This window comes from Lycorma delicatula, chromosome 5, assembly GCF_047948215.1.
Source record: "Lycorma delicatula isolate Av1 chromosome 5, ASM4794821v1, whole genome shotgun sequence".
Lineage (NCBI taxonomy): Eukaryota > Metazoa > Arthropoda > Insecta > Hemiptera > Fulgoridae > Lycorma > Lycorma delicatula.
In genome coordinates, this window is record NC_134459.1 from 118939734 (window position 1) to 118953996 (window position 14263).

General features: G+C 30.2%; 1 protein-coding gene across 3 annotated transcripts in view; it reads right to left on the reverse strand.

The window, feature by feature from the left end:
- Nucleotides 1-14263, reverse strand: part of LOC142325335 (DNA helicase MCM8-like) — a 66002-nt gene that overhangs the window by 22441 nt on the left and 29298 nt on the right. For all 3 annotated transcript variants that reach the window (XR_012756514.1, XM_075366956.1, XM_075366955.1), the window contains exons 8-10: nucleotides 8583-8753; nucleotides 4643-4859; nucleotides 3318-3478 (exon numbers count right to left, since the gene is read on the reverse strand). Coding sequence is in view for 2 of the 3 variants with exons in the window: in XM_075366956.1 (XP_075223071.1) it covers nucleotides 3318-3478; nucleotides 4643-4859; nucleotides 8583-8753 (549 nt within the window). In the remaining variant the exon portion in view is untranslated. The remainder of the gene's footprint in view (nucleotides 1-3317; nucleotides 3479-4642; nucleotides 4860-8582; nucleotides 8754-14263) is intronic.

A 14263-nucleotide genomic window follows, 5' to 3' on the forward strand; every position in this document is an offset into this window, starting at 1 on the left:
AAGAAAACCACAGCATGGTATGACAGTAAACCATAACATTCATATATGATTTTACATAACTTTATAGAATGTGTCAGTCACTGCCATGCAACCATTGTTTGTGTGTTTTTGTCACATATTTTTATAATGGATAATGATGGATTGATTATGTTGACAACACTACTGTAAAAGTTTAGTGATACTCAAAGTGAAATAACAGCAGATTTTACGGTTGCTGTCAACTGGTTGACAGCAACCAATAGGCAAACATAGCCCACTTCATAGCTAATCAGTATAGACTATGCCCTTTTTCAAAGTTATGTTTTACAAATACATATAAAAACTGTTAACAAAATGGTAATAAGAGGTTTGTCAACATCTTTATGATATCCGAAAGAGATGAACATTTGAGAGGCACTATCAGTATTTATTTATCAGTTGCATCATAATAAAATTTTATTCAGGTATCACGGGGTTGTCCTAGGACTTTCATAACCTACTCTACTCGTGAAAATAATGCAAAAAGTTCATATAAACATGTATCCTAAATGTTTCATTTGCGAGCTACGGTTAGCGAAGATTTTGCTCAGATCTAGCTATCCTGGTGAAATGAGGTTGCACTGAAATTTTTAGTATAAGGGGCAAAATTAGAGATTCTTATGGTTTTTGACCTGCATTTTATTTTAATTAGAAACAGTACGTCACTGCATTTGTCAGAAAAGTACTTCTTTCTTGTAAACAAAAATGAAACTATTTTTTGGGTGATGTGAAAAATTTGTAAAAACAAAATTTTAACTGTTAAGAAATAAAAAACCTGGAAGTTACACAAAAATTGTAAAATAAAGATAAATAAATAAAACAGCTGTGACAGCCTGTGATTGTAATTGACAGCATTCTTCACAAGTAGCTGTTTGGACTGTTCATATTACTTGGCCACTTAAATACATGTCTATTTGTGCTTTCTTCAAGAAGAATTGCCACAGCTACTTGAGGATGTTCCTCTAGCGACGAGATGCAAAGTATACTTCTAGCATGATGATGCACCTTTCCACTTCTCTTGTCATTTTCACTCAGTTAAATCATCATTACTCTGAGAAATGGATTGGTTGTGGAGGTCCACATTCCTGGCCACAAGCCTTTACATTTTTGTGTCTAGGGATGAATGAAAAATATTGTATACCAAACAAAAATATATTCTCGTAAGAATTTAATTGTCTGCATTATGGATACAATTGAGCAACTTAAGAACAGCACTGAAGAACTAAAATAGCAACAAAATCAGTACAGAAGCATGCCAAGAAATGTGTTGAAAATCATAGGATCAAAACTGATCCCACGATACCATCTGTGGGATCATTTTTGAACATTTATTTTAAACTGGTGTGTATAATGCACATTGGTTGTCTAGTGTATTGTTTCTAAATAAAATTTCAATTTTTTAAATTTTTCTTTGTTTCATTCTACTTCTCTTACACCATTTTGTTCAGAATTACATTCTCTACAAGTTTTGTTTAGAAGTTTTATGAATGTAATACCTATTTAACAAAGTTACTGTACCTCAAACATAAAAGCAGTGGGTTTTACCCCAATTTATTGGTTTTCACTCCAGATTTCTTAAAAACTACTGCAGATACCAATTTAGGACCTATTTTATTTCAAGTCAAAAGCCATAAGAAATCACTAAATTTGCCTCTTAATTAATGTCCCAAAAATTTCTGTATGACCTCATTTCACTGGGGCAGCTAAAATCTGAGCAAAATATTTCACAAGCCATAATTTGCAAAGAAAGCATTTTAGGACATATGTTTATACAAACATTTTCCATTATTTTCACAGGTATGTTATAAAGTCCAGGAAGAACTTTGTGATACACCTGTAAGATCGATTATCTTTAGACTGGATGCCATTTTAAAATTGAAAGTTCCATGAAAAAATTATTATTATTACTACTGCTACTACTACTACTACTACTACTACTACTACTACTGTGTTGAAATATTATTAATATAAAACTTTACAAAGATTAGAAATACACTTAGCCATACTTTCAGTACTATTGGACAAAATGCTAAGCAGTTGAATTACAACAGTACTTTGCTTTACTCAGTCAATTACCATAGAACAGTAAGAAATGTAGAATTGTATTAAATAAATCAAATAACTGATGATTACATTCTAAATAACACGCACTGTAGGATTAGCAGTGCCAAAACACTTTAGATTTTATTAGATAATAACTAGGAATTGTTAATAAAAACACAATAAGAGTGATAAAAACACAATAGTAAATACTATTCAAGAGAAACAAATGAACCGTAAACCACCTACGTCTGAAGTCCACTCCATAATGCTAGTCAGGCTCCATACAGCAGATGTGGTAGAATTGAGTAGCTTATATCAGCCTTCAGACAGGTAAAATTAACCAAATGTATGCCAATATATATTAAAATAATTATTTGCCTGGATTTAAAAAAAATTCCTTTTGGCACACCAGAAGGCAGATGTACATTTCACTGGTTCTAAGTAAGGAATAAAAAATATTTCCACCTTAAAGTTAAGAAAAATTAAAAATTTACTCAATACGGTTGCATGTGAAAAAAAGTTTCACATTTTTAGCATATGACTAGCACCATCTTCTTATAATTCCAGCAACATTTTGGTCATCCCTTGCTGTAAGGTTTGGTCATATCAAAAATTGTTTCAGAAAAAAGTTTTAGGTAATGTTTAGAAGACTAATGACCACTTTAAACCGATTCAATGCTGTGCCTATTAAGGGAGGTATGATTTTTTTTGTCTTTGCAACCCCAAATTTTCCACCCCCTTAGCCAATGGTTATATAAAACAACTTTACTTAGATACGTTTTAGGCCCTTATCCAAAGAATAGTAGGAACTTTAAACAAATTCGATATTTTACTAAATAAGAAAGTTATAGCAATATTTTGTTTTTTTTTAAAAAGCCCCCCCCCCCCCCATTTTCACCACCATGGTCTGATTTTGCCCATTAACAAACTCGACCGAGATTTTGGATTGTTATATTTTTTTATGTATCAATTTGAAAGTTACTGGCGCAAAATTATGGTAGTTATCATGTCCACAAGAAAGTGAAATATATATATATATATATATATATAATACATAAACGTTTGAACTGATGGTGGTTTTGGGGGATGTGAAACGCGAAGATATGTCAAAATTTTCCAGAAGTCGAATCATGGTACCCATTACAATGGGTAGCTTTCTTATGAAATCTATTAAAAAATATTTTTTATATTATAGTTATACAGGTATTGCAAGTGAAGATATTCAGATTTGATATCATTTATTTATGTAATCATACCTGATGTTGGTTTGACATTTTGTCAAACTCATCAATACAACAACATCCTTGGTCAGCTAATACAAGTGCACCGGCCTCTAAAGCATAATTACCACCAGCTTCTCTAGTTAAAGTAACCGTAAGACCACAAGAACTGCTTGTATTGCCACAAACATATACTCCTGTTAAGAGAACAGAAAAATTAGTTTGTTTAAACCAAAAATAATCTGTTAATCATATGTAAGTATGGTTACACCTAAAAAAAAAAACACATGTACATACATCTTTTCTAAGTACATGGAAATGTTATTCCGGAAAACACTTTTTTTGCAGTTTCAATATCAGTAGTGTTGCAAATGACATGCTTCACTTCATTTGCAAATTTGCTGAGGAAAATCTAACAAATATAAAAACATTTTTACTCAATGCTTAAATGAATATGAATGAAATTTTCAGTGCAAACAGTTCCAGTCACTTAGGAATAATAAATTTTAGAAATTGTAAATATAAACTCTTTATGATATTTACTTCACAACTAAATTTTTTATCAAAATTGTTTTACAGCTTATGAAAATAATGAGAATTTAGTTTTACAATAATTGCAATAATACTGAAATATATGATTATAAAATAGTTCAATAATAATTACTCTTAATAATTATTGGGAACTAATGATATGTGTTTGTAGGGGGAATGTAATTTATATACTATAAATAATACTTCATTTTAAAAACATGCCTTTTCCATTTATTTTATTTTTTCAGTTATAAAATAGTGATATACTATAAATAGTTTAACTAATTCAACAATTTTTAATAATAAAATATTAAAAATTCATTCCAAATAAAATTTAGCCGGATTCTTATTAATGTAATATTTTTTTATGATACTTTTGAAATCAATATTAATATTTATTTAATTTAAATTCATTATTTACCATTAAAAAAATATAATCTGAAAACTAGTAAGGAAAAAATAAGAAATCTTGATATAAGTGATCCAACAAAACCAAGGAGTTTTGTTGAAGGCAACAGAAAATCGCAAAAACGATAAGTAATAATTCACATTGTTCATCACAGGGAATATCACTGTTCATAGAAAAATCAGTTCTGAATAGTGTATGGTACCTGATGCATCTTGGGTGCTTCAAGTGTCACAGCCATTAGAAGTTGGAGACAAATGTTATTTAGTCGGTGACCTCTTTCTCCTATGATTTAGTTTCTAATATATTTATATGTATATATTGCTTAAACTGCTTTACATTTAAGAATATCAATCTGTACTGTTAAATCAACCCTACACAAACATACTAAAAGTTACAAAATATTATTTTGTACATGAATTACCTCTAGGAGCAATTGCTGCACATGCTTGTAGCATCTGTGATTTACCCAATCCAGGATCTCCCACAATAAGTATGTGGGAATCACCTCTAGATGAACCATCTAGTGAACCACCAACAAGCCCTAACAAAAGGCCAGCTTTAACCATTTCATGTCCATAGATAGCAGGGCATAAGGAGTTAACAGCTAACTTAAACAAGCCAGACTGAGAATGTAGCTCCTGAAAAAATTAGTAACATAATATTATCAATAATAAAATTACAAAAATAAAGTAATAACCAAATATGGTAAAGATAAAAAGTTCATAACTTTGTCAAAAATGTTTTTTCTGAATATGTATTTTAAGTTCCACTGTTCTATAATTAATTATTTATTACAATACTAAAAGCAGTAAGTATATGAAATATCTTAATTTAATTTAATCAAAATACAGAAATGCTTTCAGAGGTATTAAAGCATTTGATTCTTTCATGTATGTAATACTTATTAAAACAGCTATATTAACTTCGTCAAGGTTCACATATAAGTGTATTGAATTATTATTGCTGCTTTTGGTTTGATTGTTACTGTCAACTTAAAAGTTCAATTATTATTGTTCAATTATACTTTATTGATTAGTATAAAATATTCATTTCACTTTCAGTTTTTAAATTAATTATTTTATTTATATTTTTATTGTTGTAAATGCTACTTTTTTCTAAATGTTCTATTTCCTCTATAACTTCAATTATATTCATGTTTTATTCCACAGTAGTTACATATTTTTTTAATGAACTGCCTACGTTAAAATGATTAATTTTTTTTATATTAAATGCTTTCATACCTTTATAAAACTTTGTTTGAATTCATGCTTCAAATAAAAGTGTACTAGTACTGTCAAATTCTATTTTATAAATGCCATTTGTGTTATTAACTACTGAATACTATTTTAAATTTTTTACAATATGGAACAAAATGGACTAAATAGATATTTATTTATTTAATTTTAACTACAAGGATAAGTCAATTATTACATTGGACAAGCATCCTGATGCCATCATAAAACAAGGTTTTCAGGTGAGCTGCGAGCCAGGAATGCACCGCTTCTTTCACTATTTTGTCCGAGGTAAATCGACGGCCCCTTAATGCCTCTTTGAGTGGACCAAACAAGTGGTAGTCAGAAGGGGCAAGATCAGGACTATACAGAGGATGAGCCAGTACTTCAAAGTTGAGTTTCTGGAGTGTTTCAACAGTGTGGGCAGCAGTATGTGGACGGGCATTGTCGTGCAACAACACAACAACTTTTAGACAGCTATATATACTTATAAAACAGGTGTTTCCTTCGAATTGTAGGCTTCAGCTTGGCAATAAGCATCTCACTGTAACGTGCACTGTTTATTGTTATGCCCCTTTCCTCATAATGTTCCAGTACTGGGTCTTGTGAGTCCCAAAAAACCGTAAGCATCAGTTTTCCTGCGGTCTTGAACTTTTTTTTGCATGGCGAATTTGGATGTTTCCATTTCATACTCTGCCGTTTACTCTCCGGCTCGTAATGATGGATCCATGTTTTGTCACCAGTGATGATTCAGTCTAAGAAGATGTCCCCTTCGTTACCAAAGCGATCCAAATGTTTATGGCAGAAGTCCAAGCACATTTGTTTATGCAACTGTGTGAGTTGTTTTGGGATCCATCTTGCACAGACTTTATGAAACCCAAGTCTGTTGCGGATGGTTTCATAGGCAGAACCATGACTAATTTGCAGACAATGTGCCACTTCATCAATCGTTATTTATTTGTCTAAGAAAACCATGTCACGTGTACGTTCAATGTTTTTCTCATTTGTGGCGGTAAACGGTCGTCTGGCTCCATCGTGCGTAATACTTGTGTGACCATTTTTGAATTTTTCAGTCCATTCGTAGACACTCCATTGCGGCAACACACTGTCCCCATACTGTACTGAAAGTCTTTGATGAATTTTGCCCCCTGATACACCTTCCGACCACAAAAAACGGATCACTGAACTCTTCTTTGGTGCAAACAGAAAGCGGAGCAGCCATGGTTAACAGCAAGGCAGGGATAATGGAACTAACCTAGCAGCATCAAACCTGCATAAACGTAACAACAATTAAACCACGCATGCATCATCTACGCAACACGACAGTACTACCAACATAAACAAAAATATAACTAAATTGCGGAAAATAATTGACTTACCCTCGTACATTTATCAAATGTATATACATTTCATCAATCAAAAGAAGAATTGGAAGAACCTGCATCAATAAAAAGTACCAGAAAGACAAGCAGTGGTGGATTGTGCCCAACCAAGTCTTGTACAAAGAGTTAGAACCCATGACTGATTCAGACTTCTGAAACAGCTAGTACAGTACAATCTCGACTCGAAAAACACCAAGACAGGATGCAGATGGATCAGAGAAATAAGAGAGGATCTGAAGGAAATTGGCCTTACACCAAAAGACACCACAGATAAGACAATATTAAACAAGAAAATCAAGAATAAAACATTCGCTTCACATTCACAAGAAAAACTCTCAACAAGAATATTTTCAACACTAGAAAGGGCACAAAGATCAGACTGCAAGGTCCAACTACCCCATCCAAGAGATTTGGATAATGGACTGACTAAAGTGATCCCATGCAGTCATAAAAGATAATAATAATATATACATTTCAAAATATCTTAATGAATTTCAATCATTTAAAAATAGGAAACTAATAGAAGTTTTTACTTCCTTCCTACAAAAAAAAATCTCCTAACCCCAACTTTAACCATAATAAAGAGTCTTTCTTGCATACCTTCAATTATAGCAGCAAAGTATTCTCAATATTTTTTTAGCACTACCCTATTCTATTTCTAACAAATGAAATAATTAAAATTCTACTTCTTATTTACTAAAATTATGATAGATCCATTTCAACCATTTTGATAGACATAGATTTGTTACAAAAATTTGTAACATAAATTTTAAATTTGTTATATAAATTTGTTTTACAAAATTTGAATGTGGGTTTATCTATTACTAAGTTAACATGATCAATAAATAACAATTTATGATTAAATGTTAAATGTAGGTCTTTAGACTACTTTTTCTATGGTTTTAATTACATAAATTTTGATAAATTTGTAATAATAAAAACATAATCATTAGTATTCTTGCTGACAAAGTAATTTACATCACAAAAGTGCTTGATAAGATATCTATATATAATTTGTCAATTTATTAATCAGAAAGGTGTATATAATTGTATAAAAGAATACTAAATATATCCTACAAAGACAATATGGAAAGAACAGGTATATGTGTCAAAAAATTAATATTATTTGATTACAAAATCAACTGAAATGATTCAATTTTAATTTTATAATCTACTAAACATTAAATTAATATTATATTTATAAATAATTAATACTATACCTAAATTTAATTAATCAAATGGGACATATAGTTAAAGAAACTACAAAAAATAATAAACTCACCTTTATTAAATTTCTTAAGCATTTTTTTAATGAAAGAAGAGAAATATTTTTTCTTGGATAAAAGATGACAAATAAGGGCTGTAGAATTTCTAGACTCCAAAAGGAGAGGAGATAATTAAATTATTTTTATTGGTAAAGTTGAAACCCAATGATCTCCTTCTTTCAGTTAATTAATATTATTGCTATGTGTATGTAGAAACAGATATTAAAAATTACAGAAAAAAATAAAATAAAATTTTCATGTATTTTTCAGTCAATTTTAATTATGAAAATCTTTTCCTTACAGGAAAAACATCTGAAAACCTGGATTTACAGGAATTGTTCAGGAATGATTATTTAAGAATGATTATGCGTAGAAGCAATATATGAATTTATAAATGATATGTTAAAAAAATTTAAAAAATACTAATTTAAAATTAATATGTTATTAATCAAAGAACTAAAATGAAAACTGAAATTCCATACCTTGATGTTGTAGTAGTCATCAGTGTTAAATTCTATATCAATAGTTTGTTTTATACTTCCACCAGTTGCTAAATGATTTTTATTATTATTAACAGACTTCCCTTCAATGTAAATGTTAAAAATACTAGGTGATTTACTTTTTTTATTGTATCCCTCTTCATTACATCTAATCTATGGTAAAAATAAATTAATTATTACGAATTGAAAAAGTAATCAGTAATATTTTAAGTAATGTATTACGTACTTTTAACAAACTAAAGCTCAATTTTCTATACCCATTACAAAAAAAGTCAAAATGAAAAAACTACTTACCTTTTTTTTTTAATTTTGACTAAAATTTAATGCCACCAATGCCCCACATAATTTTTTGAGCCACTTTTAAAGAATTTAACCTGAGCCAATCCAGAGATAGTAATCAAAATGTAGGACAATACACTCTGATTTATGTACATGTATCTTTTGGAAATAACTTTTTTTTTTTTTTTTTTTTTTTTTAGACTAAAAAGTCTTGAAACATTGAAATTTGGAAAAACTCCGATATGCAAAATTTTAGCCGATCGCTACAACTAAAGTGGGAAAAGTAAAAAAATAAGAAATCCAAATGAAGATCAGAGAATAAACATATTCACAAATTAACACAATATTTAATATAAAATCCTTCTTAATCTAAGCACATCAAATAAAAACAAAATTTAATTTAATTAAATGATCTGGCTTTATACAAATAAAGAGTTTAATTAATATATCCATCATTAACTTTAACAACAAAATATTTATTTATATGCTGGTCTCTAAATAATGAGAATGTAGGTCATCTTAAACTATACTGGATCATATCACATGGTTTGTCCAAAAAACAGAATTTATAAGGATTGTAGTATTAAATCCACATTTTTTTTTGTATTTCAAAAAAATGTATATTTAAACAGAATAATACTAATTAAACTCAACCAGTAATTAAACCATGGTCTTAACTTGTTAATATGAATATTTTTTGAAAAAAAAATTAAGACTACTAAAGAGTCTGTAAGATAAGCTACACTGGCTGTGCAAAATAAAATTTATATCCCTGTTAACCATGTTATCTTTAAAAGAATCAAGTATAGACTTGATTTCTTGAAAAGAATCAAGTATAGGCTCTGATGAAAGGAAGTAAGCCTGAGGATGAGGGTGGAAGGCTAGCTCGCAGGGGTGGGCAGCGAGGTCCATCAGGATTGTTGCTGCTGGATGCCCTCGTGGGATGCTAAAAGCCTTCATTTGAGGATGAATCCAGGAGATCCTGAAGACACGTGGTGATGATGGTAAACCGACATGGTGGTGGTGATTCCATCACCATGTCGTTTGAGATGGGGGAGGGATTTTAGTGGGTTCCTGTTTTGGCAGGAAACCCCACACACCCAGTATTACAGGCTATTAGGCAAAGGTCAATCAGCAATTTAAGTAATTTAATTGGTAATTGTAAGTATGAACTTGCTGTCTACCACAAAGTGGTAGACAGCAACTTTACCACTTTGTCACAATAACCACATTTGTACTAAATCAAGCCTCCAGCAAATACAAATATAAGAAATTGTTCTAACGATTTTTTAGTTATCAATGATTTGATACTGACCTCCATTCCTTTCTGGTCCATGATCTTTAAACCTCAACATATTTACTATATTCTCTATATATTTATAAAATAGAATCTTCATTCTAAAAAAATTATTACATATGTTCAATCTAAGTTGTATGACTCCTTGGGAAACCACAAGTGGTGTTTATATTCCTAATTATTGCAGTATAAAAGAGAAGAAAAGCAATTGGTGACATAGAAAATTGACCGACTCAAAAAAACAAAAACTAAATATTTTTGTATTAAATAAACATTAATAATTTTTCATTTCTTTTTTAAATTTCTCACTTTGGAGTCAGTAGTAAATTAAAAAGTCTATCAACAATTTAATAAATCTTAATTTGTTGCTAACTACAAAGTACCTAAAAATTAAAAAAATATATATATTTTTTACTTTTCATGGAGGTTTTTTAGAGCTGGTTTAAATATTTTTTAAAGTAAAAAAGATATCTAGATAAAAAATGTATGTATAAGTAAAATGTCTATTTAGCTTTATATTTTAAGAGAGTATAACTTTCAACATGAAATTTGATGTGACATAAGTGTTATAGAAACACAGTACATTTCCAATCATGTGCTTTTGTTTGTTTATATATTTCAACATGTCAAGTGTGGTTTTTTTTCATAAATTTCAAATATCAAGGTTGTTAATGTTGGTGGATTTGTAACTAAAATTTTGACTCCTATATAGTTGTACAGCACTTAGACTTCTGGTATGAACATTGTGCGTCATTGTGGGGCACTGTGTTTGTGATTGTTTGTTTGTTCATATTGTATTCAGTTTTAATAAATCTTCAAGCTATTTTATCTGAGCTTTTATTTATTTATATATACATACAAAGGTTTACAGAAGATTCATAATAAGTATTACCAATATGCTTCATTTACAAAATAAATAAACTTAACTAAAAAATAAAAACAAAAGTAAAACGTAGGTAAGAAAAAGATAGAAAGCACAATAAGAAATGATAATGAAAGAAAATTATCTACATAAATAAATGTGATTTATCTTCATTTTTATTTATTTTGTATAGGTATGCAAAAACAAGTGTGCTGTTACTAAAATAGTAAAGTCTATATTAATTATTTTAATGCAAACATATGAAATATATTACTCAATATACATTATTTTGTGCACATATTTATCTACATGTTGACTCGGATGCATACAAGGTAGTCTTTCTTTTAATTACTTTTTAAAAATTTATCAACAGAATAATATTATTCCCATAAAAGAAAATCTTAATTAGATTTTAAATAAATTGACGGAAAAAATTTTCAAAATCTTTAATCATTTATTAAAAATGGCAAAGTATACAGTAATGTTCATTCTTCTTGTAGGCCAAAGTATTATGTTAAGTTACACGAAAACAGTTGTGTGTCTGGTTTGGTAAAGGTGGATAATGATATTTTTTAAGAATAAGTGATAATTTTTCTTAGCATAGATTGCATAATTAAAAATATAAACACAAGAATAGGTTAACATATTTAATCTTACAGCTCTTTTTTATATGTTAAAAAACCCATTATTTATTTTTTAAGAGAGCCCCAAGAGATGACATAATACTTCTTTGTAGGAGAATTAAAGTTTAGCATAATAAATATTTAATAATAATAACTAGCTAAGCATTTTATTAAGGCAGTTCAGAACATAACAGTATGGCTTGATTGTGTTACAAATGAAACCAATTTGATCTCCCAAGCAGTTGTCACCTAATAAAACACAGATAAACCTCGCTTTGTGGGCAATGGAAATACGAGGTGTGATCAAAAAATACGGTTAATGAATTTTTATAGCGGCAACTGCCGACGCTACATCCATATGCTGTAATTTGTCCAATAGCGTGATCAACTGAGACAGGCAGGGACAAGTTGTAACACGTTCGAACTTGCCAGTCAGCTGCCAGAGCCGCTAGAGTGAGGTTGTGTTTATCATATCTGTCGCGCAACATGGATTTTGAAAATCGTGTGTCAATTTGCACGGAGTTGAAGGGTCGTCTTCATGCAGACCCGGACTTCATGGCCAAAATTGTAACTAGAGATGAAAGTTGGGTCTATTGCTATGACCCTGAGACCAAAATACAGAGTTCCCAAGGAAAACCAGTTCATCTCCTCGCCCTAAAAAGACACTTCAGTCAAAATCCAACATCAAGGTCATGCTCGTTGTTTTTTTTGATAGTGAGGGCATAGTGCGATCAGAGTTCGTTTGAAGGGGAACAACTGTAAACTTTGAATTTTATAAGGGTGTATTGCAATGTTTGCGAAACGTCGTACGAAGAAAGCGACCAGAAAAATGGACCAATGACTGACTTCCTTCTTCACCACGACAACGGGCCGTGTCGCTTCTCATTCGTGAGTTTTTGGCCGAAAAAAGTGTTCCTGTCTGTTCACATCCCCCATACTCACCCGATTTAGCACCATGCAACTTTTGGCTCTTCCCAAAAATTAAAACTGTGCTTAAAGGAAAACGTTTTGACACCATTGCTGACATTGAAAGGGCCACGACCAAGCAGCTGAAAGCCCTTCCAAAAGACACCTTCCAGAAATGCCTCCAGTCATGGAGTCAACGTTGGGATAAGTGCATTGCTAGCCAAGGACAGTACTTTGAAGGAGATTAAATCGAATTCTATGTAACCTTACTACTTTTTTTTAATAAAAAATTATTCACCGTATTTTTTTATCACACCTCGAACTATTCTAATCATTAATGGGAATTTTACCCATGCAATCAGCAATTTTACGTCTATCTGAGAAGCATAATGCAATATATTTTTATCCACATTTAAAGTTAGATGTTTACAATCTACCCAGTGAATAACTTTTTGAGTTATCATAGTTTTAAATTCCTTATAAATAATTATCTTCAGACACAGATACAGTTGTTTTATGAGCGAAAAGGGTTACAAAGAATGGCTCAAGAATTTGAGGCAGGGCATTAATAAATAATTTTAAAAAAACCAAGGAACTGAGATCACTTCCTCAAGGCATTCCAAGTTTATATCTTTAAGTAAGGACGTCAATTTTTCATGTGTATTATTATCAAAAGATGAATTCCAAATACTTGCTTACAGTTGATGTGATATCACTCTGTAAGCACCTCCTCTGATATCATAGTTACAAAGTTTTTTCATCAGTAAAAAGTACTATCACAGAAAGGAAATCTTTTTATTATGATGTGGAATCTTTTTATTATGAACAGAATTTTAAAATATTTTCCAAAAACTGGGAAATGGCTGTATCAGTAGAAAATGTTTCCTAAAATAATGCTGAAAGTTTATTAAATGGTATGCTTCTCATGAAAAATTAAAAGTTAATTTTTCATAATTTTATCAAATACTTTAGAAAATGAAATAGGCACATAATTTTGTAAATTAAGTGCTGAACATTTCTTAAAGAGGGGAATAACAACAAAAGTCGTAAAACAGCTACGATATTCACCACTGCTAAAATATTCATTAATTTGTAAGGGAGATATCAATAGCATATACAACTTCTTTTAAAATACTAGGAGGAATATCATCAATACATAAGGAATATTTACTCTATATTTGAAATACAAATTTTAACTTCCTGGATATCAACAGGAAATGAAAAATCGATGATGATAAATCATTGATGATATATCAATGATGATAAATCAACAAACTATTCAAGGTGAATGGCCTTGTTTGAAATATTGGCAACAAATGATATCTCTACCACCTGAATAGGATATGAGATAATGGAGGAAAGGAAAGGGAATATGGTAAAAATGAAAATGGGAAAAGTAAAGTGAGGGAAAAGGGGAAAATGAAAGGGTAAAGGGAAAGGTTAAATCTTGTGAAGTTCCATAATGTTCATTTTGTTAATGTTTTATCAATTCTGTTCATTTAATCTATACATATATATATATATTCAAATCTAGCAATAGCAAAGCACTGCCAGGTCTGCTAGTACATAATAAAATAGTTGTAAGTAGATGTTTTAAACTGAAGACAAGGAGCTAACTTATAATTTTGAAAATACATATTTATTTATCTATTGCATCTATTGATGCATGTTAAACAGCCAAAGGTTATTATTATAT